We start from the raw sequence: 25,034 nt of genomic DNA, 5'->3' as shown, positions 1-25,034 counted from the left end.
GAGAATCAAATGAACAGGTTGGCTCCTGTTTTGGCAACGGCAGTTAGTTTGGACACCGACAAAGGTCAAAACGGGATGCGCCCCAAGGTTGAAGTTTGGGAGCTTTTTCGGACAGAGTTTTGTGAGATTTTTGGCACAAACAAGAAATGGTATAGAAACGAGTAGTGGTCCCGGAGACCGTAACAATTGAATTTCAGCGTAGTGCGCAGTGCTGCTCCCGGAGGGCCGGAGAGCGAAATGTTGGTCCTGGAGACCGTATGGTATCGCTATTGAGAATCACAGCACTAGTCACAGCATTGCTCCCGGAGAGCGAAATGCGAAAAACAAACATCTTGGTCCCGGAGACCGTACTGGCTGGTGCAAGGCACAGCGTTGCTCCCGGAGAGCGTTTTTAGGAGGGTGGTGGTTTTGAGGACAAGGTTAAGCGAATCTGACATGATTCGCAAAAGGGACGAAGAACGAATTGCGGAAGGAAATTGGGATACTTTGGAGCAGACACACCTACAGTTGAGTGCAGACTAGTGGTTTCTGCTTTTAGTAGTGTTGCGTGTACGTACACGCTGCATTACACGAACACCACTTGAGTTACTGGTTGAAAATAGTCAACAAAGATCAGCTGTTCCCAGCAAAATCAAATGGGCATATTTTCAACCAGTAGATTTGCATTAGGTTCGTGAAACCGCGCTGCGAAACCACTCTGGAAGATGCACTGGATGCAAAAGGAGCTTTGAGGTCATCTGTTTGCATGTGAAGCTGTGGCGCTATTGACTATTAGAGAAAACATGTTTTTCATACATTTGTCCGCATAGACGGACGCAAAATGGTTTTTTCGAAGAGAACGCGGTGATTGGAGAGTGATGGCGTGGTATGGCGAAATTAAGTAAGAGTTTTGATCTGAGGAGGAAGTGATGCATTTCAAAGCGGCATAGGCGAAACTACCGGGGTACGGGGGGGGTGCCAGGCACTCCCTAGAATGCTGTGAGACATGGGGCGATCAATGATGAATGGATGAACTAATGAACATTTGTTGTGGTGCACCCGCTGGAAAAAAAATCCGTAGTTTCGCCCATGAAAAGCGGCTGATTGAAAGACTGCCACGATTACTATTTGATAGGCTACAAAATGGCTAGCTGTTTTCGGTATTGCAAAATATGAGATGTTCGTGCGTTGTACATGGAAAATGACCATAATCACTAAACACTGTGGAGTTGCGAGAGATATTTTGTATTCGTTTGAGATGGACAAGGTGGATATGATGTAGCTGTGAACAAAGTGATGAAGGCGACATCCGATGTCACTCTGTCTGATATCAGAATTGATTCGAAGATGGTCATTGAATTGTGATGCGTTGGGATGGAAACAACGATTGACGGTGAAACAGGGGTAGTTGAAATTGTGTCTAGTAAAACTTTTGTGAAATTGGAAGATTCCGAAGAATTCCGGAGAAAAGTGTGCATTAAGGCAATGTAACCATATCAATAAGTATAGTAAGAGTCGATGAAAGGCTTGGATGATTATGTTTTGAGATGATTAGCGATTTTCGATGGGGAGGGAAGAGGTGATTACAATCTCCTGCCCACTTCAGGCCGTTGAGTCCCCTGCGCCTGCACAAGGTCATGTGGATGTCTGAGTATTGTTGGGAAACGATTATTTGGCAGAGGGTTCACGCATTGAAGCGTAGATGCCAGGCGTTAAGTGATAGATCGTGCGAAGATTACTGTGAAGATGATGCGACACAGTTCGTTTGGTTGCACAACTTGTAGGCGAACGAATTATGCGCGGTCCCACAAATGCCACTGCATTTTTATATATAGGATTGACACTGCTGTGAAAGTTGGGACGAAGGGAAACGACTTTTTCAAGCCATTTCTGGTTCTAGCGATTTCTAGGAACATACAAATTGACATGCGAATTTACATGAGAGAGGAGATAGAAAAATACAAAGTAGGAGGAAAAGGACGAGCCAGGGATTGAACCCAGGACCTTCTGCATATGAATCAAAAGCGGTAGGCACTAGACCACCAAGCCCAAGAGTCTCTCGAGAAGATCAATAGCATTGAAATTATATGCACATGCATATGCCGCATTGTATGCATGGCGCGGGTGGTAAAGACGGTAATGCCGTAGTGTTGAAACCCTACACCGCAGATTGGACATTTAAGGTGGAACAGGGCTTCGTTGAAGCGATTGTAAATTGGAATGTGGCCGGAAGACTTCCAACGAAGACTTCAGAGAAAAAGAATGATAGTTCCAGCCACGCGATGGCGATGTTAATCGTCACAAAGCGACGCTAGCGGTAAAATGCCAAAACGATGAATTCGAGAAACATAAATGACGCCATGCCACTGAAAGTGTTAGGGTAATGTCGCAGATTTGAAAACGGGCCTTAAGGACAAGAATGTGGGATATGAGAAATCTTACATTTTGTAGAAAAAGGGAGATGTGGTGCCCTGTAAGTGCGGACCTGGGCCTGAGGGTATATACATCTTGGCAATGGGTAAATAGTTGAACATGTTACCTGTTTGAGTATAAGAGTGTTGTTGTGACACTCAGTCCGAGAGTGAGCAGCATAAGGGTGGAGAAGCAGTGAAGTGAACGGTAAGGCACAGGAACCGGCAGAAGCCGTAAAATATCCGTATTCCGTATCGGTCAACTTCCGGAACCATAATGGAGGATCCCACAATTACTATGCTCTACATGAATTTAGCACTAGTAATTTCCACCATACCTCACAGTTAAACTAACCGCAACGAGAGTACTGCTTTTGTGGTAGCAATAACCATGCGCGTTAATGTCACTGAAATTGCCGTACTTTTTTACCATGTTTATGGTCATCTCAACCGTTCTGTACCGACAAATTTCAGCTGATCATGCTTTGCGCTCGATTTTACTACAAGCATGGTAATTTCGTTTAGAACTTGATGTATACGAGGCGGCGCCATGTTGATTCAGATGCGAATTCTTTCGGTCGCGGATTTGTTGTTTAGTTTCATTCTTAAAGAGTTTATTGATAAAAAAGACCAGGAAACTTCACAAAATACGAATTGAATTGTTGCAGGTAAGTCTGTGGAATCTATTGCGTTAAAGCAGTTCTAAATTATTTACAACATACTTCCAGTTTAAAAATCGACCTGCTAGAGCAGACCGCTAGATCAGCAGATGCCGGGAGAGTTTCGGGAAGTGGAAAAGTTCTCACAACAACCCAAAACAGCGACAATCAGGATCAATTAGAGTCAGCTGTGTAGGATTCTCGATCGCTCCGGTAAATTCTATCCACCGAAACTTATGGCATCGATCGAGACGCTAGAATGTCTGCTGAACATTTACAAGATGCTGGTGATAGGTAAGTTATTGGACTGATACGAACTGAACGCATAACATTAATTTGATTGATTCTAGGTGCTGGTGGCCTGTGAACTGTTGAAATATCTGGCCCCAATTAGTCAATGTTTTTCGATGCTGAAGTACTAAGAGGACGGATCGGTCGATAAAACTTTCATGATACCGCAGATGGATGGCAGAACCGAAGGATTCATGGCAGAACCGGACTGCGGAAATGACGACACTCGATAGACGCTGGATTTGTTTTCTCCGCAGGTTTGTTTTTGTGGGACATTTGATTCTTGCAATTAATTATCCTCTTATATTTCAAATTTACAGATAACTAAGACTGTTCTTCCACTTTTCCAAAACACTTCGTCACCGGAATATTGCATCAAGCATTCATCTATGCCAGTCGTCCTGTGGCCTAATGAAAATGCCTTTGGAAGGGACATCGGACTGTAAAATTAGAGTCTATGACATGCAGAACCTGTTCAGACTACAACGTGTCAATCGAAATCAATCAAATACGGTTCTCTAGCGGCAGAAAAACTATGAATAAATTATGGTGGATTACAAGTTTAAGTTTTAAAAAATTCAGATGCTCTACTTGTTAAAATAGCAGACAAAGTGTACTAAATAAGTATATCAATTAATGTTTTCAAATGACACAACATAGAAATATGCTTGTTTAATATACTTGTTTTATTTTATCAAGTGGAGCATTTACTCTATGTTATTGCTATGCATCTAATACAGTACAGTAAAAGATACACTGGGCATGGTTAAAATTACTATGACCGCAAAATACTATGGTAACACAGAGTTCGTTGATTTTACTATTTCTGTAGTAGAAAAAAATGCTACAAACATGGTAAAAACAACTGAAAGCCGGACATGGTAAAAATGACTGCTCATGTAGTTGTGATAATACCATAATATAGTCTGCTGAAAAACGCTGGTACGTTGCGATCAATTTAACCCCTTGAAATGGTATTTTCGACCGCAACATTTTTTTGTGTGTATACACACGGTGTCAAAATTTCGATTATTATCGTACTTTTATGTACCTCGGATTTTTCTTCATAGAATTTCAGATTCAGACTTTTGACCATATAGTGAAAATGGAAAGTTTGAAAATATTCCATCGAGGAAATTTTGAGTTAGCTGAGTTTTTGGTTATTTTCCATACTAAAATTCAATAAATACTGTTTTAGCCCAAAATACGCCCCATACAAAGTGTATGTAAAAATTTTCGCCGATGAAATATTTTCTAGTCTTTCGATTATGAATATGTGGCCCAAATACTAATCATTTTTGAAGAAAAATACGAGGTACATGCAAGTTCGATAATAATCGAGATTTTGACACCGTGATACACTGCCGTGAATCGCATATCTGTCCCATTTGCATAAGAAAACAATTGTCCGTACAGCATTTTTTTCTAAATAATTTATCATTCAAATGTTCATAACTTTTTTATAGGTACGTCAAAAAAAAAAACGCTGAAATTTCGACCAATCATGAACCATATATTGAAGCTCCATTGGTAAAATTTTGAGGGAGATCGAGTAAGTTTTCTGAAAGTTATAGAACTTTTTGTAAAACTGAAATTTTTGATATTTGAAATTTTTTTCATTTTTTTTTTGTGTTACAGCTTATTCCTAAGGCTTTCATATGCAGCTTTGTTTGTGGTTGGGCTAAAAATCTCGTTAAAACAAATAAAAAAAATCTGAAAGAAAAACAGGATTATTTTAAGAATCTGTAGATGAATTGTCTGAAGAAATTCCAGGAGCAATATCTGAAGAAACACCTGGAAACCGCTGGTGGAATACCTAACAAACTCCATTTGAGATGTTTTTTGAAAAAAAAACGTAAAAATCCTAAACATTTTTTTTTCAAACTCCTGGAGGAATTCATAGAGAAATTTCTAAGGGTGCGCTAGAAGGAAATTCTGGAGGAATTTTTGAGAAAATACAAAGAGTAATATCCGCCGGATTTTTTGATGAAATATATGTGTGAATTCTGCAGGAATCTCTGCAAGAATGTCTTCCAGCCTTTCCGTAAGAATCCTTATAAAAATCTCTGAAAGAATAGAAAAGGAAAGAAAAGAAAAATTTCTTAAGAAATCCTCTGAGCAACTTCTGGAAGGGCAATATCTTGAAGGAATATCTAAAGGAATGTGACAATATCTTTGGAATTTCTTTAATAATCTCTTGTAAAATTTCTGATGCAAACCTTGGAGAAAATTCTTTAGAAAGCTTCTGAAAAAAGTTTGAAGGAATTCTGAAAAACATTTTCTAAACAAAAATTCATGGAATATTTTTGAGAAAGTTTATGGAAGGTTTTCTAGATGAATCTTTGAAAAATTTCCTAAAATTTTTGTTCCATTTTCTATTTATTCTATTCTACAAAAAAAAATCTGAAAAAATTTGCCAATGAATTTCTAGAACATTCTATGCAAGATTTTTTGAAAGGAATTCTTAAAGCATTTTCTAAAAAAACCGTGCAACATTTTTGCAAGCTATCCGTGCAAGATTTTCTTAAGGTGTTCTTGAAGGAATTTCTGGAGGACATTCTAAAGGAAGCCTTAGAAAAGTTTTTTTTCGAAAATACCGTAATCCGGGGTAACATTGATCAGAATTCTCGATCTTTTTTGAATAATTCTCTTGTTAGTGCAAACGTTACATGTTTTATATTTTTAAAATAAATCCTGGCCCACTGCGTATGTGTTAAGCTACTCGAAAAACTATTGTGAAACTTTAAATCATATTAAAATAAGCTTTCTAAAACCTAATTTTTGATTTTGTAGATTTGGGGTAACAATAATCATGTCAGTGATCAATGTTCGTTTTCGTTGAAAATATCATACTTACTAAATTTAGGGGCTCTGACAACATATCCAAATTCTTACAAGTTATGTACTTTTCGAGTTATTTAAGGACAAGGTATTTGCAGTACATTGCTCGAAATTTCTAGAGCACTGTTTTTTTAGAACCGTCGAACGGATTTGGATTAAAATGCATCACGCTGTTGACAACCACTGAACAATTAGCGTGATGCATTTTCATCCAAATCCGTTCAACGGTTCTAAAAAACGGTGCTCTAGAAATTTTGAGCTATGTACTCCAAATACCTTGTCCTTAAGGATTAAAATCCTCTAAACCGCGAATAATGCCTAAATATAGGCAATTGCTTAAGAATTGATAACTTACTTTGAATAAATCGTATACTTTCCTGAAAAAGAGCATTTTCATAAAGGTTTCGTTTATTGAATCTTACTAAAGGATTTCATGTTGAAGTTATACAGTGATTTCTAAACTTATATTGTATCTAGTATTCATATACCATGAATATATAGCATGAATGTTTGACATGCATCTCATTGCGTTACGAAACACGGTTAGGAAAAAATCGATTCATTTCAATGTCTATGAAATTTAATTTTCTTGAATTCTATGTCATATAATAGCAATAGCTGAATAACAACAGATTACGAAATACACCGTTCATGAACAGAAACTGTTTCAATTAACAATACCGTGATAGAAAAAAGTGGAAATTAAAAGTTTGAACAGCTCGTTCTCAGCCGTCTGTGATCCAATTTAATTTTTTTTCAGGGATCTTCTACCCAACTCTTCTACTATTATGTTTCGCAAAAAAATATTTTTAGGGATGCTCATTTTTCCCCCAGACTAGCGTGATTAAGGAACTTTTTTTTTAGGTCGTAATTTTTTATTTGCATGACTAGAAATGACTAGAAATTGGTATATTTGATAAAAAGGCATAATGTAGAGGTAGTATACGATTTGCGTATCTATCTTGAACATTCCTTGCTACAAATGAACTCGATTCCCGCCCGGCAGGTATTCTAGTGCTCTTGATAAGCATCATAGAAGGTTCGAGTCTTCAGCCAAGTGTTTTATATTGATTGGTACTACACTCTCACGTATTCTATATTGATCTAGATCTGCAGTAACTAAAATCTATAAAAGTTTAATTATATGTATGACTCTCTAGAATAATCAAAATGCATCCTAGAAGGTTGCAGTCTTCGGCAAAGTTATTTGGATTGAGTAGTACTTCACTTTCACGTCTTCAGTGTTGATCTAGATCAGCTGTAATTAATATAGCTAAGTTTTATTTTTGCCGGGGCCCGTGGCGCAGTTGGTCACACGTTTGCTTCATAAGCAGATGGTCATGGGTTCGATCCCAGCCCCGGCACTTTCGTCAGTTGCTCTTTCCCCCTGAGAGCAGCTAACACTAACCCTCTTCTGAGCCCCCTTGGCTCAAATGGACCCGGATAGTTGGACATCGGTGAACTGCAACCCATAATGGGCCCCAATCGGACTGGAAACAGGAACAATCAACAGCAACACATCAACATCCTCGTGCTCATCATTCTACCATGATATGATAGAAAGTTAAAGCAGCGCAACGGCAACCAGTTCGATATATGTAGTACAATTAGAATAGAATTCATTTAGGCGCTGTACAAAGTGTAAGTACAGCGTCCAATTGGAATCGCTCACGCAGTGCCCTAGTGGACAATAGAGCTGTGAATTAGGTTAAGTGATTGAAGAATAAAAAATAGTCTTATTTTTCTATATGATTTTCTAGAATCCACGATAAGCATCCTATAGAGTTTACAGTTTTCGGCAAAGTTCTCTGGATTGGTTATTACTTCACTTTTACGTCTGTGGTTTTGACCTAGATTTGCTGTAATAGATAAATATTAGATAAGTTTTATTTTTCTACATGACTATCTGGAGCACAATTTTGCAAATTTTGCTGTCCAAATTTGACTTGGACGCACTTGTTTTTTTTGTCGCGTCCGGATGAGTCTTTCAGCACAGACAAACAGACGTAACACTCTTCAAAACGGCTTGGCACATGCATTTAACGATCAGTTCAAATTTCATTTGATTTACGCGATCTTTCCACCAGATGCGCTAGTGCTTGATCGCTTTGACGTTTGCCAGTGTACACGTTGCTGAATGATGCAAACGTATATTAAAGGTAATTTGTGTAGTAGTGTGCGTGTCAGCAAAACGTCAAATCCAAATCCATCATGGCCGAAAGTGTCGCGCGCGGTTCTACCAACAGGTGGCAGTGTGCTCATGAAAATGACATCGGGCAAGTTTTTGATGAATTTCCTCTAAGAGTTACGTCTGTTTGTCTGTGCTATCAGTGTGTTATGCATACCGAATCGTTTGATAGCATTTTGGACAACAAAAACCCTAACACATTCAATTTTTGCTAATTTTCTTAGCGATGATCATTTTTCATTGCAGTGCCTGGTCACAATCGATTTTCGCTTCTCCTCCGTAAACCCTCGCATTGTTCCACTTGAGGAAAAACTTTAACTTTTAATAAAGGTTATCGTTTGTTTACAACGTTAGCAACACATAGACACAGAGCAGTTGTCAAAATAAGGCACAGAGAACAGACATTTAAGCTCGAACAAAAATACGTCGAAATCGTGTGTAAAGGATTTAAGTGTACCTCAACGCCACCAACGGAGACTGCCCCACATAATAAGTCGAATTGACCCCACGATGGCAGTGTTCGTCGTTAAAATACACTAGCCCACAAAGCGACACGAGCGCCAAACGGCCTAAAACGACGAGCACTGGAAACAAATATGACAACACAACAATGTAAGTGATGGGACGCTAGCGCCGCGCAACGGGAGCATAACCACATACTCCGATATGACCGTTACAAAGTTTTACACAAGGCAGAAAGCGAAGATAGACGTCTGTTCTCTGTGGGCATAGTCTTTTTAATATAGAGCCTCAAAGGTGTACTCATAATTAACGATATAGTCCTTAATGCAGTTTTTATATGTTTCGGTACATTTTGTACAATTTAAAAGAAAATAAATAAAAAAAAAATCTTCGATTTTATGCTAAACTGTGAGTTCTCTTTTTTTGATTTGTTTTTTTTATTTTTTTTTTTTATAAAACAAATATTGAATACAACAGTTCAAACAACATGAAATTACAAGAGCATTGCAAAGTTTTAGGCATTTTTGATGTGCAGATATGTATGTCTCAATTTACAAAAATACATTTCGTTAAGAGATTCAAAACTAGATTTGAATTCTGCAATGATCGATCTACTGAGAATAAAAGACGATTTATTGGACAAATAGTCGAACCGAAGTTGTACAGCAGATTGTTTAAAGGGATTGGCAAATAACAAAAATATCCCCAACTTTTTGCCCAAAAAGAAAAATATAAACTCGGTTTCAATGGAAATACGTCTAAGATGGACGCTCATATGTATATTTTAGATCTACCTTTTTCTCTTTCTTAACTGTTTGAAGGAATCATACTGGTGAGATAAACTATACAACGCCTGACGCACTATCAAAGTTACCCCGTTTTACGGTACTCTAAATGCTGCAAATAGGAAATATCTCACGATCTCGTTCCTCGAATAGTATATTTTTACATATAATAATGAGTGTACTTTTTATAGTACTTCCCCGAATTTTGTTATCTGCCGCTCTGTTTTGTTTTTTTTTTATTTTCTTTAGCAATGTGTTTTAAATTTTATGCCGAACAAGCCCGTAAGTAAAGCAATGCCGACACTGAGGAGAAAACGATTCAAAACGAACCAAAACTTCAAGGGGAATGTTTGACTGCCATTTTTTTAAATTTCGATAGTGGTAATGAATGGCATTGACGTATCTGTTGATTAAATTTTTGAAAATGTGTTTCAATTTACATATGAGCAGTATTTGATTTGCATTATGTGTAACTTTACAGATTCTTAGTGTTGCTATCTACAGAGACTAGGCGTCAATCCAAGCTCATATAATTGCGCTGAATAAAATCTTCTTCTACTATACTTCTTCTTCTTGGCCGTCCAAATGTCCCAACAAGGACAAAGCCTTTATTTCAGCTTAGTGCTCTATGAGCACTTCCACAGTCATTTACTGAGAATTTCCTCTGCCAATGACATTTTGCATGTGTATATCGTAAGCCATGTATGCAGATACCCTAAAAAAGTCATGGGCATTGCCATTAGCTACGAAACGTTTATGAACCAAAGAAGCTCTCAATTTATAGCTGTTTAAGTGCTCAAAAACCCCCAAGTTGAGACTTCTTACCACGAAGAAGAGAACAGCGCTGAGATGTTAATGAAATTTTGTTGACGGGAGCATATTGGTGCTTTCTCCCCTCTAGCTAAAACAATATATTCGAGTAGTTGTCACCACGATATTTCCGTTATCGAATTGTTGTTTTCACTTTGCTGCGCCGCCATCACATCTCGAGCGATCTACTCTACATATGCCCAAAACAGCATCTGTTCGGTGCCATAACTATACATACGAGTAGGTACAGTGAGTGAGAGGTGTCGTTCAATTGGCATCGATCGGGCCTACCCACCGAGAGTCTGCAATTGGCGAATAATAATAATATGAGTTAAATGCTAATTTTATTTATAAAAACCCCTACCGACGACTGCATTTCAATTAGTGTAAAAACAGCGGCAGTAGCCGAACGGCATCCACTACTAGGCAGTTAGTCATTTCGACTAGCGCGAGAAGAGAAGTCGCAAGAGCATTGAAACAACTGGGGAAAATAACTCACTATCGCAAACGAATTACACACAAGAGATTACGGCCTGAAGTACTGAGTGGTTTTCGTATTTGCAAATGAAAGGTCTTGATCGGTTGTAGTCAGTCACAGCTGGTTTGCCGGTGCATACACGTGGTTTTTCGAATCAAACTTGTTGTTGGTTCTTTGTGTGAGATCAAAACGTGTGCCATCATTGAAGATCGATTACGAACGATATATCACGCGTCTCCATGGCCGTTCGATGGGTACATAGTGCCACGAGGAGTGAATGTTGGTCCATCAGAAGTTCGAAGTGAATGACAATGTTAGTTGTTTGGTTCGTGCTGGTGATTTTGATGCGGCTGGCGAAAGCTGATGAACGGCCGACTGGATGTAATTTCGACGCAGTATTCCAACAGCATCTCGTGTGTTCATAATAACTAGTTCTGAGTGTCTTTTGTAGATTTGTTCTATACATCGGACGTGATAAATTTGGATCTGAACTATACGTCATACACAGTGGGATGTACGGTGAATACTACTGGAAGCGTTGGAGCAGATGCGAGCATCCACAATCTCATGATCCTTGATACGAAAAGTAACCCATATTCGACAGAGGTATGTAAGACTTGCAATTTAGCTTGAAAAAGTCGTCTCTGATAGCATCATTATCATTGAAGTTTGGAAAGCAGTTTTTTATTCAAAACATAAATGTTTATAGTGATAATTACTCGAATGTAGTGAATACATGTTCATTGCAAAAAATTAAGTTTCGAACTAGAAAACTGCTATCGAAGTCTCTTCAACCTTAAACCTTATCAAAGATTTCGATCTTTGTGTTTGTTGTTATGTTGCATGCTGTGCTATTCGTACACATTAACAAGAATTGAGGTTGATAACATTGTTTTAAAACATTTTTGTGCTCAGTAAACTTCTAAGAATTTCTAGTTCTGATGAAAATAGAATAAAGCGGGCATTTCACTTAAATGAGGGATTCCAACAATCTCAACTGGGCTTGTTTTGTCCACTAATAGCCCCCACATTTTTTATTCATATATGCCGTTGTCTTTCTTTTTCAATTCATCATTTTTATTTCTATTCGCATATCGTACGACGTAAAAAAGTTATTCTATGTCGAAGAAAGTCAAAGAAATCTCCATTATGAATAGAAAATCTTGAAAGAGTTTCTTAAGAACTACTAACAGCCTAGAGCAGTAATCCTTAGGCCCATTTTTTCAACTGCTCGTATTGCAACACCTGGGTCGATTTGTGAAACATTCAACACGTTATTCTTGATTATTTCTGGAGTAGAACAGCTTCCATAAGGAACATTGCAAGGAATTCTACGGCAACATAGAGAACTGGACATCACGTACGACCCGCGGGCCGCTCTTTAATAACTGAATATGATAATCCTATGAAGGAAAAGTTATTTTTAAATCCATGGTAGGAATACAAACAGATTTTTCTAGCAAAATTTATGGAGAACATCTTGGAAAACACTCTCAAATGTTGCCCAAATTTCGATCTCATTATTGAGGATTATTTTTAGTGGGATTTCTTAAATATCTGCAGGATAAATTCACTAATGACCCCTTTTTAAAGTTGTAATAAAATTCTTAAAATCTTTGCATTGGTGTTTATTTCCAAATTCCGAGAATGCTTCAAACTTCGAAGTTCGAAGTATGTATTTTTCGTCGTGGAACCAAAACCAATGTGTGAGTTGTATTTTCTATCCCTTCTTTGGTCAAGAATCCAACCTTGCTCCAGAGTAGCATTCTCTCAAGGACTAGCACCAGGCGCACCAACTTGGCCAAACTATTGGGGGGCAAAACCTGTTTAAATGTTTTGTTTCGTATGGGAAAATTTGTACAGTCAGGTTTTTTTTACGCGGAGGATACGTACTGCGTTGAAAAAAACACTCACTTCAAATTAAAAAAAAAAACGCGTAAAAAAGTCTCACAATTTCTCGATGAATCATGCAAAAATAAGACGATGAATTTTTTTTTCTATGGAGTTTTCATTCACGCGGCCGCGTAAAAGAAAACCGCGTAAAAAAAGATCTGACTGTAAATTATAAAATATTCGAAAGTCTCAGCGATCTTTATTTTTTTTTAATTTAAATGCCGCCCAAGCAGGAAATACGCAAAAAACTCCACGGCCCAATTGTGACATGGTCTACGCGCTGATTCTGAGGATATTTATTCCCGGACGACGTTAAGGCTGTCGACGTAAAACTTTAGGGACAATGGAAATTCGCGATTTCGCAGAAGCCGCGAAATCCGCGAAATTGGACTATGGCCACGAAATTTGAGAAATTGCGCGAATTGCCGCGAAATTTGGTAAAATTGTAAAAATACCCTGCAAATTTCGATCAATTATAAATATTTTAGCATAAATTGACTGATAACTGTAGACACTGTAAAGTTAGTTACGAGTTTATGACATATTAGACAGTATGCTTGGTTATACTTTTTATCAAATTTGTTGCTTTTTTGGGGGAATTTATGATTTCGCCTCACAAAACAAAGTAAATCATTCATATGACATGCAAATTTCGAGTTTTTTTCAACAAAACGGTCAAAAATATGAGACCGCGAAATTGCCACGAAATTCACAATAGTAGTCCGCGAAATTTAAGAAATTTTGCCGCGAATTTCCATTGTCCCTACGAGGGAGCTTTCTGGACTACCTCCGCATGTAAGGCATGCGGCGAAGCATCCGTCCTCCGGATAGTCCGTTCCTGCTCCGCGAAGTATCCTAGGGGTGTTTTACACTGAACAATTTGGTTCTTCAAACACTCTTCCTAGCATTCTTGACCCAAAATCTATACGTTCGGGTTGTTGGTGAGAACCTACAGTAGTGGGCTTGAAACCCTTGGAGGCTTACGTAGGTAGCTAGTCCAAGAAAATTTCTCAGCTCAGCTCGATTGCCGGAATCTTCGAATATACTTGATATTGAATTCGTTTTCACTAAGCTCGTGTCCCAGCCATCTAATCCAGGACTTGTCGAATTCACACTTGTCAAGGCTCAAGCTCAGATTTTTTTCACTTTTCTCGAGATCGTCATTACCTTAGAAACCGTTTTGTGCAGTGTGTAGGAAGTAAAATAAATAAATTAAATTACTCATATTATTTCCAACATCCTGGTCCAATTCTATGATGTTTAAATTGTTACGCGTTCAATGAGTCTTGCACTTTCTCTGAAAGCAGCAGGGACGTTGTAGTATACGGTTCTAGTAGGAGGTACACCAGGATTGACACCCAATTTCACCAAGACACCTGGTACTTTGAAGAAATTTCGTGTCTTGCCCCCTTTGTTCACATCTATTGATGTCTTAACCGACTTTCAACAGCTTTAGATCCCCAGCCGTAGAGCGGCTGAGCAGCGAACGAGACCCTTCATCAACAACATAAAATATCTTCACGACCGAAGGTTTGCAACCGTCAATACATCAATCTCAGCTTTAAATGCACATTGCACAGAGATTTGCTTGGTGGTCACATAAGAACTCAGATCACTGTTCGAAAGTTGGATAGGCTCGAAATGTGCGTTACCTGAATCGTACTCGTGTTTCAGATGTATCCAGTCGTTTTCGCTATCGTTTTAACAAATCTGAGCCAGAATTCTTGGCTCCGAATTGGATTTTCATAGCAATAGAAATTCCCACGAATTGCATTGCTCATGTTCGCGATGTAACCGCCATTGACAATGTTGGCATACACGCAACTTAACTTACCGATGTTAATTTCTTGATTTTTTCTTTGGCTAACCAAGCCATGCGGAAATTATACTGTTGAAAATGCTTTGACATCCATGTGCACAACAGATACATGTGCTCGATGAACAAATTGAGATTTGAATTATGAAAAGAAATCTACATACTCCGGTGAGACTCGAACTCACGACTCCCAATTCGCTAGACGGGTGCTTCTATGCCTTCAAGCTACGGAGTCACTCGACTATCTCCGTGGAATCGAGTTTAAAGCCTGCGCACTTTAGAATCGGTACACTTTTAACCGGCTGCAGATCAAAAAACGGTTTAACCTAGAAAAAAATGTTGTAAGAAGCAAATGACGCTTATTTATTGTAGGGTATGTGTTCCATCAGTAATCTCACGCTCCCATTTTCATCTCATTCGAAAACCAGCGATTACGGCACCGATTGATTCCGTTCTTTTTGTTTTCATGGGTGCTCACTTCTAACAAAAAATACAAAAATAAGAAACAAAACAAACAGCGCTTCAATCCTTTGTTTTTCGTAGGATGAAAATGGGAGCCACATGCTTAACAAGGGAACCAATACCCTATTTTGTAGGAAAAATATGAAAAATTCAGTTTTTATTTCTTCAAGATAAAAATTTGACCTGATTGTAAAATTCATGCCATTCCATTCTGCACAAACAAATGATCGACAACATTTGCAAATTCCACAGCTTACGGGCTGATATTTCCACAAGAAACAAAATTATATTCATCAAAGATATGCTCAAAACAAGTTACGACATTAAACTCTTGACAAATATGGTTCACAAGACCGTCACAAACTTATATCCTTATTTCCCATTCACGCTATATTTAAAACATAATTTTACTCAAAGTATTTTTTTATGAAAAAATATTTCCAGGGATCGTTTTTTGGTTCTACAATTCCCCAATTCAAGTGGCCCAACTTGATTCATATCGAAACCTTTATTATTTTCGAAATTATAAGCAGTTTTCCCTCACAGTAGTCAGAAATTAACAGTCATAAGGCTAACTCCTCATAATAACCCTAAAATAAGATAGTTTTCATGGATAAAACACTGAAAATCATATAGATTATGGAACTACATATAGATGTGATTCTATGATCACAAATAAAAAACTTCTGAGTAGATTCAGTTTTTTTTTAAATCGTTAGATATGTCACGCCATCAAAACACATCCAATGAATTTCGTCAGCAATAGTCCATACAGCTTTCGAGCCACGATTATTTATATCGCTCTGCATAAAATCATTGGTTTCTTGTATACCAATACTATTCGTATAGTATCCTTCTCGTATGTGTATTTGCCGAACTAAAGTTTATGCGAAAATAACTTTTTTTAACTTAAATATCTATGCAAGCCTTTGATTTTCCATAAAACCTTTCAACGGCTTACCATAGCTATATTGGAAATTTTAAAACACTCATGGAATATTTTACCTCCCTTAATCAACAATCATAATACCAACAACTATTCTAAACTGCATAATTGATGGGTTTGGTAATTATATATTCCTACACAAATCTTGAATCTGACAATGATTAGTTTTTGCTCAATGTGTGCAGAAAAAACTGGCACTATTGGCACAATAGATACCCTTCAATTGCCTCTAACAACACTTTTTTCCAAGTTACGCCGTTTTAGAGCGGCAGCCGGTTAAAAGTGTACCAATTCTAAAGTGCGCAGGCTTTATAACTGCGAAGGACGGTATTTTCTCTTTGTACAGGCATCTACCCATGTGTTCCTATTGGTATTTCTTCAGTATTTTCTTAAAACGCTATCTATAAACTACTTAGACTCAATTCTGGCCATTTCACAACTATCCTCATAGACTTTGTCCATACAAAATTTTCGAAATTAGTATCAAATATTAAAAATCTTTGTTAGTATGAAGCTTAGATTGTGACCAGACCACCCTCCGCCCCCTAAGAGTCTACATAGTTCATGGACGGGCTCTAAAGTATTCTCCCTGGAGAATACTTATCTAAAGTTTAAGTTTCTTTCTAGAATGTCTGACTGGGCTTCTCCAGACATTACTTAAAAAAATCTCAGAGTAATTTCTAAGAATTACCCTTACCGTTTCATTCAGTTTTTGTTCAAGGATATTCTAGAGATACCTCCATGAATTTTTTAAAAGTTTTTTCTTTAAGGTTTTCCAATGTTTTCTTGGCTAGAAATTCACATAACTTTTTCGCAAATCTTGCAGTTTATTTTCCTGGACGACGGGTTCTGACCGATTTCTTCAAGAACGCTCTGTAGATTACTACAGCGATTTCACAAAAAAATCTTAAAGGAATATTGCTGAGAAAAACACATGAAATAGGGTTGGGACAAAACGTCTTCAAATTTCAGAAAGCTTAAAACATTTAAGATGAGCTGTGTTAATTTACGAATCAACAGTTCAGCTCCCACCCAGCAGTCAAATAGTTCATTCAAGTTGAAAGTGCCTTTTCTTCATACACTATTGTAGACTATTCAAATTCAATGTTTAATATACACGTAATGAAACTTTACTTTCGCACTCTCGCGGATTTGGCACGAATCCAATTTCACAATCGCGCGGATTTGGCACGGATTTAAATTCTTCTCGTGCGGATTTGGCGCGGATTTTTTCCCACGCTTCTCGTAACAACCCTGAAAATGATTTCTGATAAGATGGGGAAAATTGCTTAAAAATTGGGTATGACAGAAAAAAGATCCGCTTAGCAATTAATTCTGAAACTTCAAAATTTTACCAAATTTTTAAACGTTTTGCCTCTTGTTGTATATTATTGTGATGTTTTCGATACATAAAATTTATTTTGACATGAGTTTTATCAATTTTAGGGTGATATGGGGTGAGTTTGTTTTTCATGGTTAATATAATAGCACAGACAAACAGACGTAACACTCTGATAATTCCCATCGTACTTCGATTTAACGATCTTTTTCAAAATTTGATAGTTGGCCAACTACCCACCTGTGGCGTTCACATCGTTTTTGTTCGAGTTTGACGTTTGCTCACTACCGCCACCTAGTTGATGGTCGGCCAAATTTAGTCATTATAGCGTTGGGCGAATATGTTTCCGTGACTATGATTTGAATCGAAAAATGTTCGAAGTGTTACGTCTGTTTGTCTGTGATAATAGGTAAAATTTTCCATAAACTCCACAAACTATCTGTAAGCAAGAATTATCGCTTTTAATCTACTATACAACAATAATTCAGCTTGCAGACATACATGAATGTATTTTTTTGAACAATTTTTATAAGGTTTGGTCGACTAATGCAAAGAAATGCACATGTTGTGAAGATTTTTAAGGATTACTTGATTTTACTTGATAACTCAAAACACTCTCATGTGTGTGTATCGCAATGATCACCTCCATCTGCTTGTACTAAAGCATGCTGGAGGTATATTCTATCATATACACATTGATAATTCCAAAATTTCAATGTATTGTAAGTGGTACACACGGGTGTTCAATCATAATGTTATCTTTTAACATCAAAATCCACTGTCGTATTGAAGTACCCATTTTCAGTATCAAAAGTATACAAAAAATAAAGCGTCAGATCATCTAGCTGTCTTCTGCAATATTTTTCGTTGGAATGCAAGGAATATATGTACTGAAGACACCAACATGATTTGACGTTCAGGGCTGTTACACGTGGCGCGGATTTTGCGTATTTCGCGGTTTTTGCGTTTCGCGCGGATTTCGCGCGTTTTTGCTCATTTCGGCGCGGATTTTGCGGAAATCGTTTTCAAATGCACTTACAATAAATATTTAGACATGACGCTCAGCACAATCAGTAAGAAATAATGAACATTTTTAAGTTAGAGTTATGGGGCTGGGTGATCCTGAAAGCTGTTTTTATGGAAGTTGTAAAAAAATGCCTACCGGAAATTTCGGAGGAACATTTGTTTAAATTTTGTTGTCACATTTATTAGTATCTCATAAAGAAAATCATTGGTTTTCTAGACTGTATGTGTCGTGAGAAATCAATCTGATTGGTTTTCTGACACAGTATGTCGTAAAAATTTAAAAAAATTCTTGAAAAAAGATACAGGTAAGACGTCCTGAAGATTTTCATGATTGCATTCTTTGAAAATTCCATGGAAAAAGCTTTGGAAAAACTAGCGTTTTTTTTTAAATTCAGAATTTCTTCAATTCACAATGGATGAAATTAAAGAAATTCACGAAATTCCTGAATCAGTTATTTGTGGAATTTTTGTGGAATCGATTTTTTTTGCTACAATTCTAATAGAATTATCCTTAAAATACGTAGACTTCTGTTGTAAAATTTCTTTTTGATTTCCAGTCGAAGCACTCGTTGTGAGGGGAGTTCTTAAAAGAATTTTTGGAAGATATTGCAGAATACTTTTAAGCTTTCGGAATCCTAAGACTGAGGACATTCTTGCTAAAATAGTCACTAAATTTCCAAGGGTGCGGTGTGGCCAGAAGCTGTTATCATAAGTTTCTCTTGGATTAATACTTTTTTATATTTGTATCTTCATAAAATAAGCTTCTGTAGAAAGTAATCCATGAAATTCGCAAGAAGTTTCTGATATTTTTTTTTCAATTCTCTCGAACGATCTTTTGGTATTTACTACAGATTTTATTTCAGAATTTCTACCATAACGTTGGTTATGAATCGTTTCAAAAGAATCGCCAAGAATGCTCTTTTATCGAAGTTGTTTCAAGGATCAGGAAAACTTATTCTCGTAAAATAGCAGACAAACTGATTGATAAACAATCAAACAACTATCGATTCAAAACTTTTTATTCCAAATAAAAAAGACTAGCCTGTTTGCAACATTTTCCAATTCTTGTTTGAAGTACAAAGTTTTTATCTAAAGTCATAGATTAGGAATAGGAATGGTTAAACCACAGAGAACAGACATCCAAGTCAAGTTCCGAAACTGTGTAAGGAATTTAACGGCCATTTGAAATCGGCAACACATGTGGCAATAGCGTGGCGCTGCAATCGGTTAATTTGCCATACTAATTTAATTCACCTCTTGAAATGTTTCAATTCACCACTGACTGTGGCAATATGGTGTTTGGTGGCGTTGGTGTTGTCATCGTGTATTGGTTTGTAACCTTACTACAGTAAAGATTCAAATCCTTACACAACCTTCCGAATGAAATTTGTTCTAGCCTGGATGTCTGTTCTCTGTGGTTAAACATTAATTTATCGTTAGAAATGCTCTTCATCCAGAGTGCAACACAAGTCTGGCTTTTTATGAGCTTCAGACATCAAAACCATATGTTTTTGTACTGGCGCGGATTTGATGACCTCGGCGCGGATTTCAAATGGCTTGGCGCGGATTTTGCGGTTTCTAAATCGACACTTTTGTAACAGCCCTGGACGTTAGTCTCTCTTGCAATCACTCATTTCATGTGTGCGCATAATTTAACACCAGTGTAATTTTATTTTGAAAGTTACCATTATAAGTGAGCACCATGTGTACTACTTGTATTTCTTTGAAAATTTGTTATTATCAATGTGTATATGATAGAAAATACCTCCAGCAAGCTTTAGTACAAGCAGATAGAGGTGATCATTGCGATACAAAAACGTGAGAGTGTTTTGAGTTATCAAATAATATCAAATAATCATTAATAATCTTCACATTTTATGCATTTCTTTGCATTAGTCGACCAAAACTCATAAAAAATGTTCAAATAAGTACATTCCTGTATGTCTGCAAGCTGAATTATTGATGAATTATATTTTAATAGCATCCATTCTTGCTAACAGATAGCTTCTGTTGTTTAGGGAAAATTTTACTTATTATAATACTCATGAAAAATAAACCCGCCCCATATCACCCTGAAATTGATGAAACTCATGTCAAAATAAATATCACAAGTCAAAAACATCACAACAGCATACACAAAGAAGCAAAACGTGTGAAATTTTGGCGAAATTTTGAAGTTTCAGAATTAATTTCTAAGTGGATCTGTTTTTCTGTCATACCCAATTTTTAAGCAATTTTCCCAATCTTATCAGAAATCATTTTATTCCTTAAAAACCAAATATTTACCAACACAGATCACTAAAACAATGTAAAATGGATGTAGTGCATTTATTGAAAGATATATTTTATCATATTTGCATGTAGTTTTCACTAGAAACTGCAATCACTATATGGTGGATCTTTTTCTGTGCCGGTCACTGTAGTAACGCCACCTTCGGTGCCTGCAACGTGACCATTGAGGTGCTCATAGTAATGCTGCTGCTGCCACCTCTCGAGCACCTCATGCACCTCTTCCTGCTGGCACTTCTTCCTCCGGTAGACTGAGCTCTGCCTGTTCCGCACCTGTCTATAACGTGCCTCATTCGCTCTCATACGGTGTTTGCCACATTCTCGCCCATGCTGCATTCTTCTCGTTTTTCAATTGTTCACATTCGCCGTCGTACCAGTCGTTTCTGTGATTCGGAGTCGCGAAGCCTAGTGCTGTAGTCGAGGTCGCACCACCTATGGCGGATCGGATGTCCCTCCAGCCATCTTCAAGTGTAGCTGCGCCAGGCTGCTCTTCCGTTGGTAGGACCACCGCTAACTGCTGCGCGTAGTCTTGAGCCTTCTACGTTGCGCAGTCGATCGATTTTGAGTCGCGGCGTTCGACTTCGACGCGTGGTAAAAAGCGCATTCATACAGCGACTAGGTAGTTATCCGAATATTCTACCCGCGCTTTTATGCCGCCGGCAACGATTTTCACGTCACGCGGCGAGCAACCATCGTATATTTGCTCCAATTTTCTCGTCATCAGCTCTCCCTTCATTCATATTGACAGTGAACGTTGATAATGCTGTAGTTGAAGAAACGGCCCTTTACTCTCAACATGCAGATCTTTGCGTTGCCGAATTTTGCCCAACTCTATAAATCCTATTCCCAGTTCATTGGTTGTGCCACAGCTTTTGTCCAGTCCAACAAAGTTCCTGCAACTCTACGATGTCGAAATTATAGGGATGTAGTTCGTCGTAGACTATCCTGTCACATCCTGCGAAACCAAGTGACTTGCAATTCCATGCTATAAGTTTCAAATCGTAGTCCTTTTTTCGTTGTGTATGTCTGCCGATTGTATCAAGTCGTATTTTCTCCTATGTTTTTCGTAATAGAAAGTTTTACGGGTGGCTTATTGGGCCTACGGCAACACTTCTGTCTCGCTGGAGGGCCATCGTGCCAGTCCTGTTTAATGTCCCAACCAACACTGCAGTGCACTGGGACGACCACGCTGATAGGATCTAGCTGGGCGTGATGTAGCATTTCTTACTCAGCCGCTGGATACCAGAACAGACGCTGTTTGAGCCGCACCACCTTGATGAACAAACGCTCGGGGCATACCTCCTCAATCTAGCTGAAATCAGAAGGACAACGGTGCCCAGGCTCCACTACCAGCTAAGCACACAATTCTTAGCTGGCGGTCTTTGTCATCGCTTGACCCGTGGAAGCATGAGATAGGAACTTGTGAGGATATGAGCAATGTTGGACGCTCTCCTTATCGACTCAACTTTTTGCAGCCCAAATTGATCATCATTAGAACATCCGAAATCAGTCCCAATGGATCAAATACACTCATCACTGTTTCGCTCTGCTATCGTTAAATAGTGCCGCGTCAAACCTGGTCCAACAGATCCTTAAAACATTATTAGAATGCTGTTTGGGAAAATACATGTTATGGGAGAAATAAACACTAATAAATTCATCAGAAGCCGTAACTAACCAATATTTACAAGCCAGTAAAATTGTTTCACCAGTTTATCTCACCTTGTTCTTGAATTCCAGATCGTCAACGAAACGACAATAATCCACGAAGTGGACCTTCGACACAACAATGAATCGACCATTTGTGGCGTTAAGACCTACATTTGTCGCTTCAAACGTTCCATGTTAGCGATGCGTACCATCCGCGTTGCGAGGCCTCCGCCGGCAATCAAACCGACTGACTTCAAATGCATTTCCTACAACCGAAAACGATTGGTTTGTCAGTTTGAGCGTCAAAATAGTTGCGGTCTTTTTACGGAGTACAGTTTGTCCATGATTCGGCTGAGCGGTCATAGTGTGTGTAATCTCAACGATACCGGAACCATGCTAAGCTTCGACAGTGTTTCGGATTCGTGCGTATTCTCGTCGGGACATTCGATGTTTTCTTTCAGGATCGAGGGTAAGAATATAATAGGAAAGGCGGAGTCCACATTTGAGGTGGATCATTATGATATTGTGCAACCAGAAGCACCGAGTAATTTGCAGGTGTTGTCCTTGAACGAGACTGATGCAGAGATAACGTGGGATTTGAGCTATATGTTGTACAACTTAAACCGTTCATTCGAAGTACAATTTCATTTAATTACAAAGTATGATGTAACAGAGACATTCGCAACCATGAATCTCACAAAGGGCGAGCAAATGAAGTACCAGTTTTATGATCTCTATGCTTATACAAGCTATGAGCTAAAAATGAGAGTCCGAGTTGTTCCCAAATCATTGCGGCATTTTGAAGAAGAATATTGGTCTGAGTGGTCTGTGATTGAATTTCAAACTTTAGGCTGCAGGCCTTACGATGCTCCACGAATTTTACCCGGAGCTTACAATTTCAAGGAAAGGAGAGATAATCTAGTGGCAATTGATGTTTATTGGGAACAAGTTCCTGAGTATAGATATAATGGTCCAGGATTTGGATATGGAATATATGCCCTGTCGCAAACAGGCCACAGCCTAACGACAAACAGTTCGAACAATGGAGTTGCTACATTTCAAAAAGCAAGGATCGATGAGCAGTATACAGTGTACTTGTATTCGTACAACGATGAAGGTCGATCAGAAAATATGAATACGATAAACGTCTATCCTCTCAAAGCTGAGTATCAACCTAAAATAAAAAGAATGCTTTACAACGAAAGTTACCATTTACAGTGGTTTTCGCCCGACGATAGTGAAAGCCTTTCCAACTATACGCTCATGTATTGTACTTATAGTACTACGGGAACATGTCATGGCTCCGTAACTTTTGATACTATACCTGCAAATGCAACATCTTATTTCTTGAATTTGGCCAAACCACTTACTTTCGCTATATCGGCAAATTATCGTGAGTATTCAACAGAGCTCTCTTGGCAGTTGTGTACGGTTTCCCCGGCAATGAGCATTAGTCAACTGGCCTTCAAAGTAACCGACGTGTCCGAACACTCCTTTACGCTGCGCTTGCAGCTGTCATGTATGGATCAATCCTTGATCGAGAGATTCGATGTCCGCTATTGGGCCGCACTGGATGCTAACATGGTGGTAAATAAGACCTTTCGGCCTTATGACACGATCATTCCAATCGAAAATCTGTCGATCGACACTGACTATGCGGTGATCGTCACTGTATACGACGAACGAGGGAATACATTTGAAGCGAGAAGCTCAGTGCGCACCAAGGACAAAGGTTGTTTTATTAGGATAAATTTATTAGCAATTTACTTAGTTGAATCAAAATTTTCAGATATCCTCATGCAACTGGTGCCCTTCCTCCTCTTAGGAATACTAGTAATGGGTATTGTGACTACGACAGCCACGCGTAAAGTGAAGAGGATAATGGATATAAAAGTCGAAATACCAATCGGATTACTCGGAATCCATGAAATGCCAATCCAGGTAACAACCTTATAAATATATCTATTGCAACACTTAAAAATGTATCTTCCACTGTAGATCGAATCATCACACGAAGAACACGAACCCATACCAGAGCATTTCGGCGATGCAATAGAATTAGAAGAGCTTTCACCCAACGAAGATCAACCATTTGTCAAAGTGAAATCCATTCTCAAAAAGCCGGAACAGTTTGCTTCTCCGACGAATCCAGAACAAACTGACCACTCCATTAAACCTAAACCAACAGTACAGATTGTTACCGGGGACAATTATATTATGCCATCGCAAATGATGGATCCGGCGAAAACAATGCCATCCATTATTGCAATTGGAGGAGCCCAGTCGTCCGGTTATGTGGATGTTAAACTAATGATGAACCAACAGCGGGTGGTTTGATGATCGCGGTTGAACCGATCCGAGTAGAACCTATTCCTAACTCAAGTACAAACCGTAACTCTTAGTTTATAACTGATTCATAATTCATTAGCAGTTTTCCTTACTGACGTTTGTGATAAATATTACTATAAAGTGAGTCTCTTTTGTTTGTTAGCTCTTCGAAGAATCGAGTATTTATGTACAGGCTTGACCTGTGTTGATGACTGCCCTGCCGGAGTTTCAAATAATTCAGTCGACCATTTCAGAATGATAAAGAAGAAGCGTCGTGCGAAAGATTTCCTTCCTGGGTGATTGCTCCAGACGTCATCGACCAGTTGACCCAGACTTAGCTATAGTTGACCCAGCAAACTTTGTAGGGAAACCTGGGGCAAA

General features: G+C 38.3%; 1 protein-coding gene and 1 long non-coding RNA gene across 2 annotated transcripts; both read left to right on the top strand.

The window, feature by feature from the left end:
* Positions 1 to 2,860: 2,860 nt before the first annotated feature.
* LOC109423992 (uncharacterized) lies at positions 2,861 to 4,058 on the top strand. Its single transcript, XR_009998228.1, has 3 exons — positions 2,861 to 3,058; positions 3,119 to 3,343; positions 3,400 to 4,058. It is a non-coding gene; the product is annotated as an uncharacterized LOC109423992 (long non-coding RNA).
* A 6,771-nt stretch (positions 4,059 to 10,829) lies between these two features.
* On the top strand, positions 10,830 to 24,815 carry LOC109420672 (cytokine receptor). The gene is made up of 5 exons (XM_019695096.3): positions 10,830 to 11,285; positions 11,356 to 11,510; positions 22,416 to 24,057; positions 24,115 to 24,266; positions 24,324 to 24,815. Exons 1-5 carry the CDS (start codon positions 11,210 to 11,212, stop codon positions 24,660 to 24,662), a joined length of 2,364 nt encoding a protein of 787 aa, XP_019550641.2. The 5' UTR covers positions 10,830 to 11,209; the 3' UTR covers positions 24,663 to 24,815.
* The last annotated feature ends 219 nt before the right edge of the window (positions 24,816 to 25,034 follow it).

The sequence above is a fragment of the Aedes albopictus genome, chromosome 2 (genome assembly GCF_035046485.1).
Source record: "Aedes albopictus strain Foshan chromosome 2, AalbF5, whole genome shotgun sequence".
NCBI lineage: Eukaryota > Metazoa > Arthropoda > Insecta > Diptera > Culicidae > Aedes > Aedes albopictus.
Note: the sequence above shows the minus strand (reverse complement) of the source record. Positions and strands in the feature narration are given on the sequence as shown.

Bases quoted from the DNA above. Each gene is read 5' to 3' on its own strand.
- LOC109420672 (XM_019695096.3), top strand. From the start codon at position 11,210: ATGACAATGTTAGTTGTTTGGTTCGTGCTGGTGATTTTGATGCGGCTG. The intron at 24,058-24,114 runs GTTGTTTTATTA...CAAAATTTTCAG, and splicing joins AGTGCGCACCAAGGACAAAG to ATATCCTCATGCAACTGGTG. The intron at 24,267-24,323 runs GTAACAACCTTA...CTTCCACTGTAG, and splicing joins TCCATGAAATGCCAATCCAG to ATCGAATCATCACACGAAGA.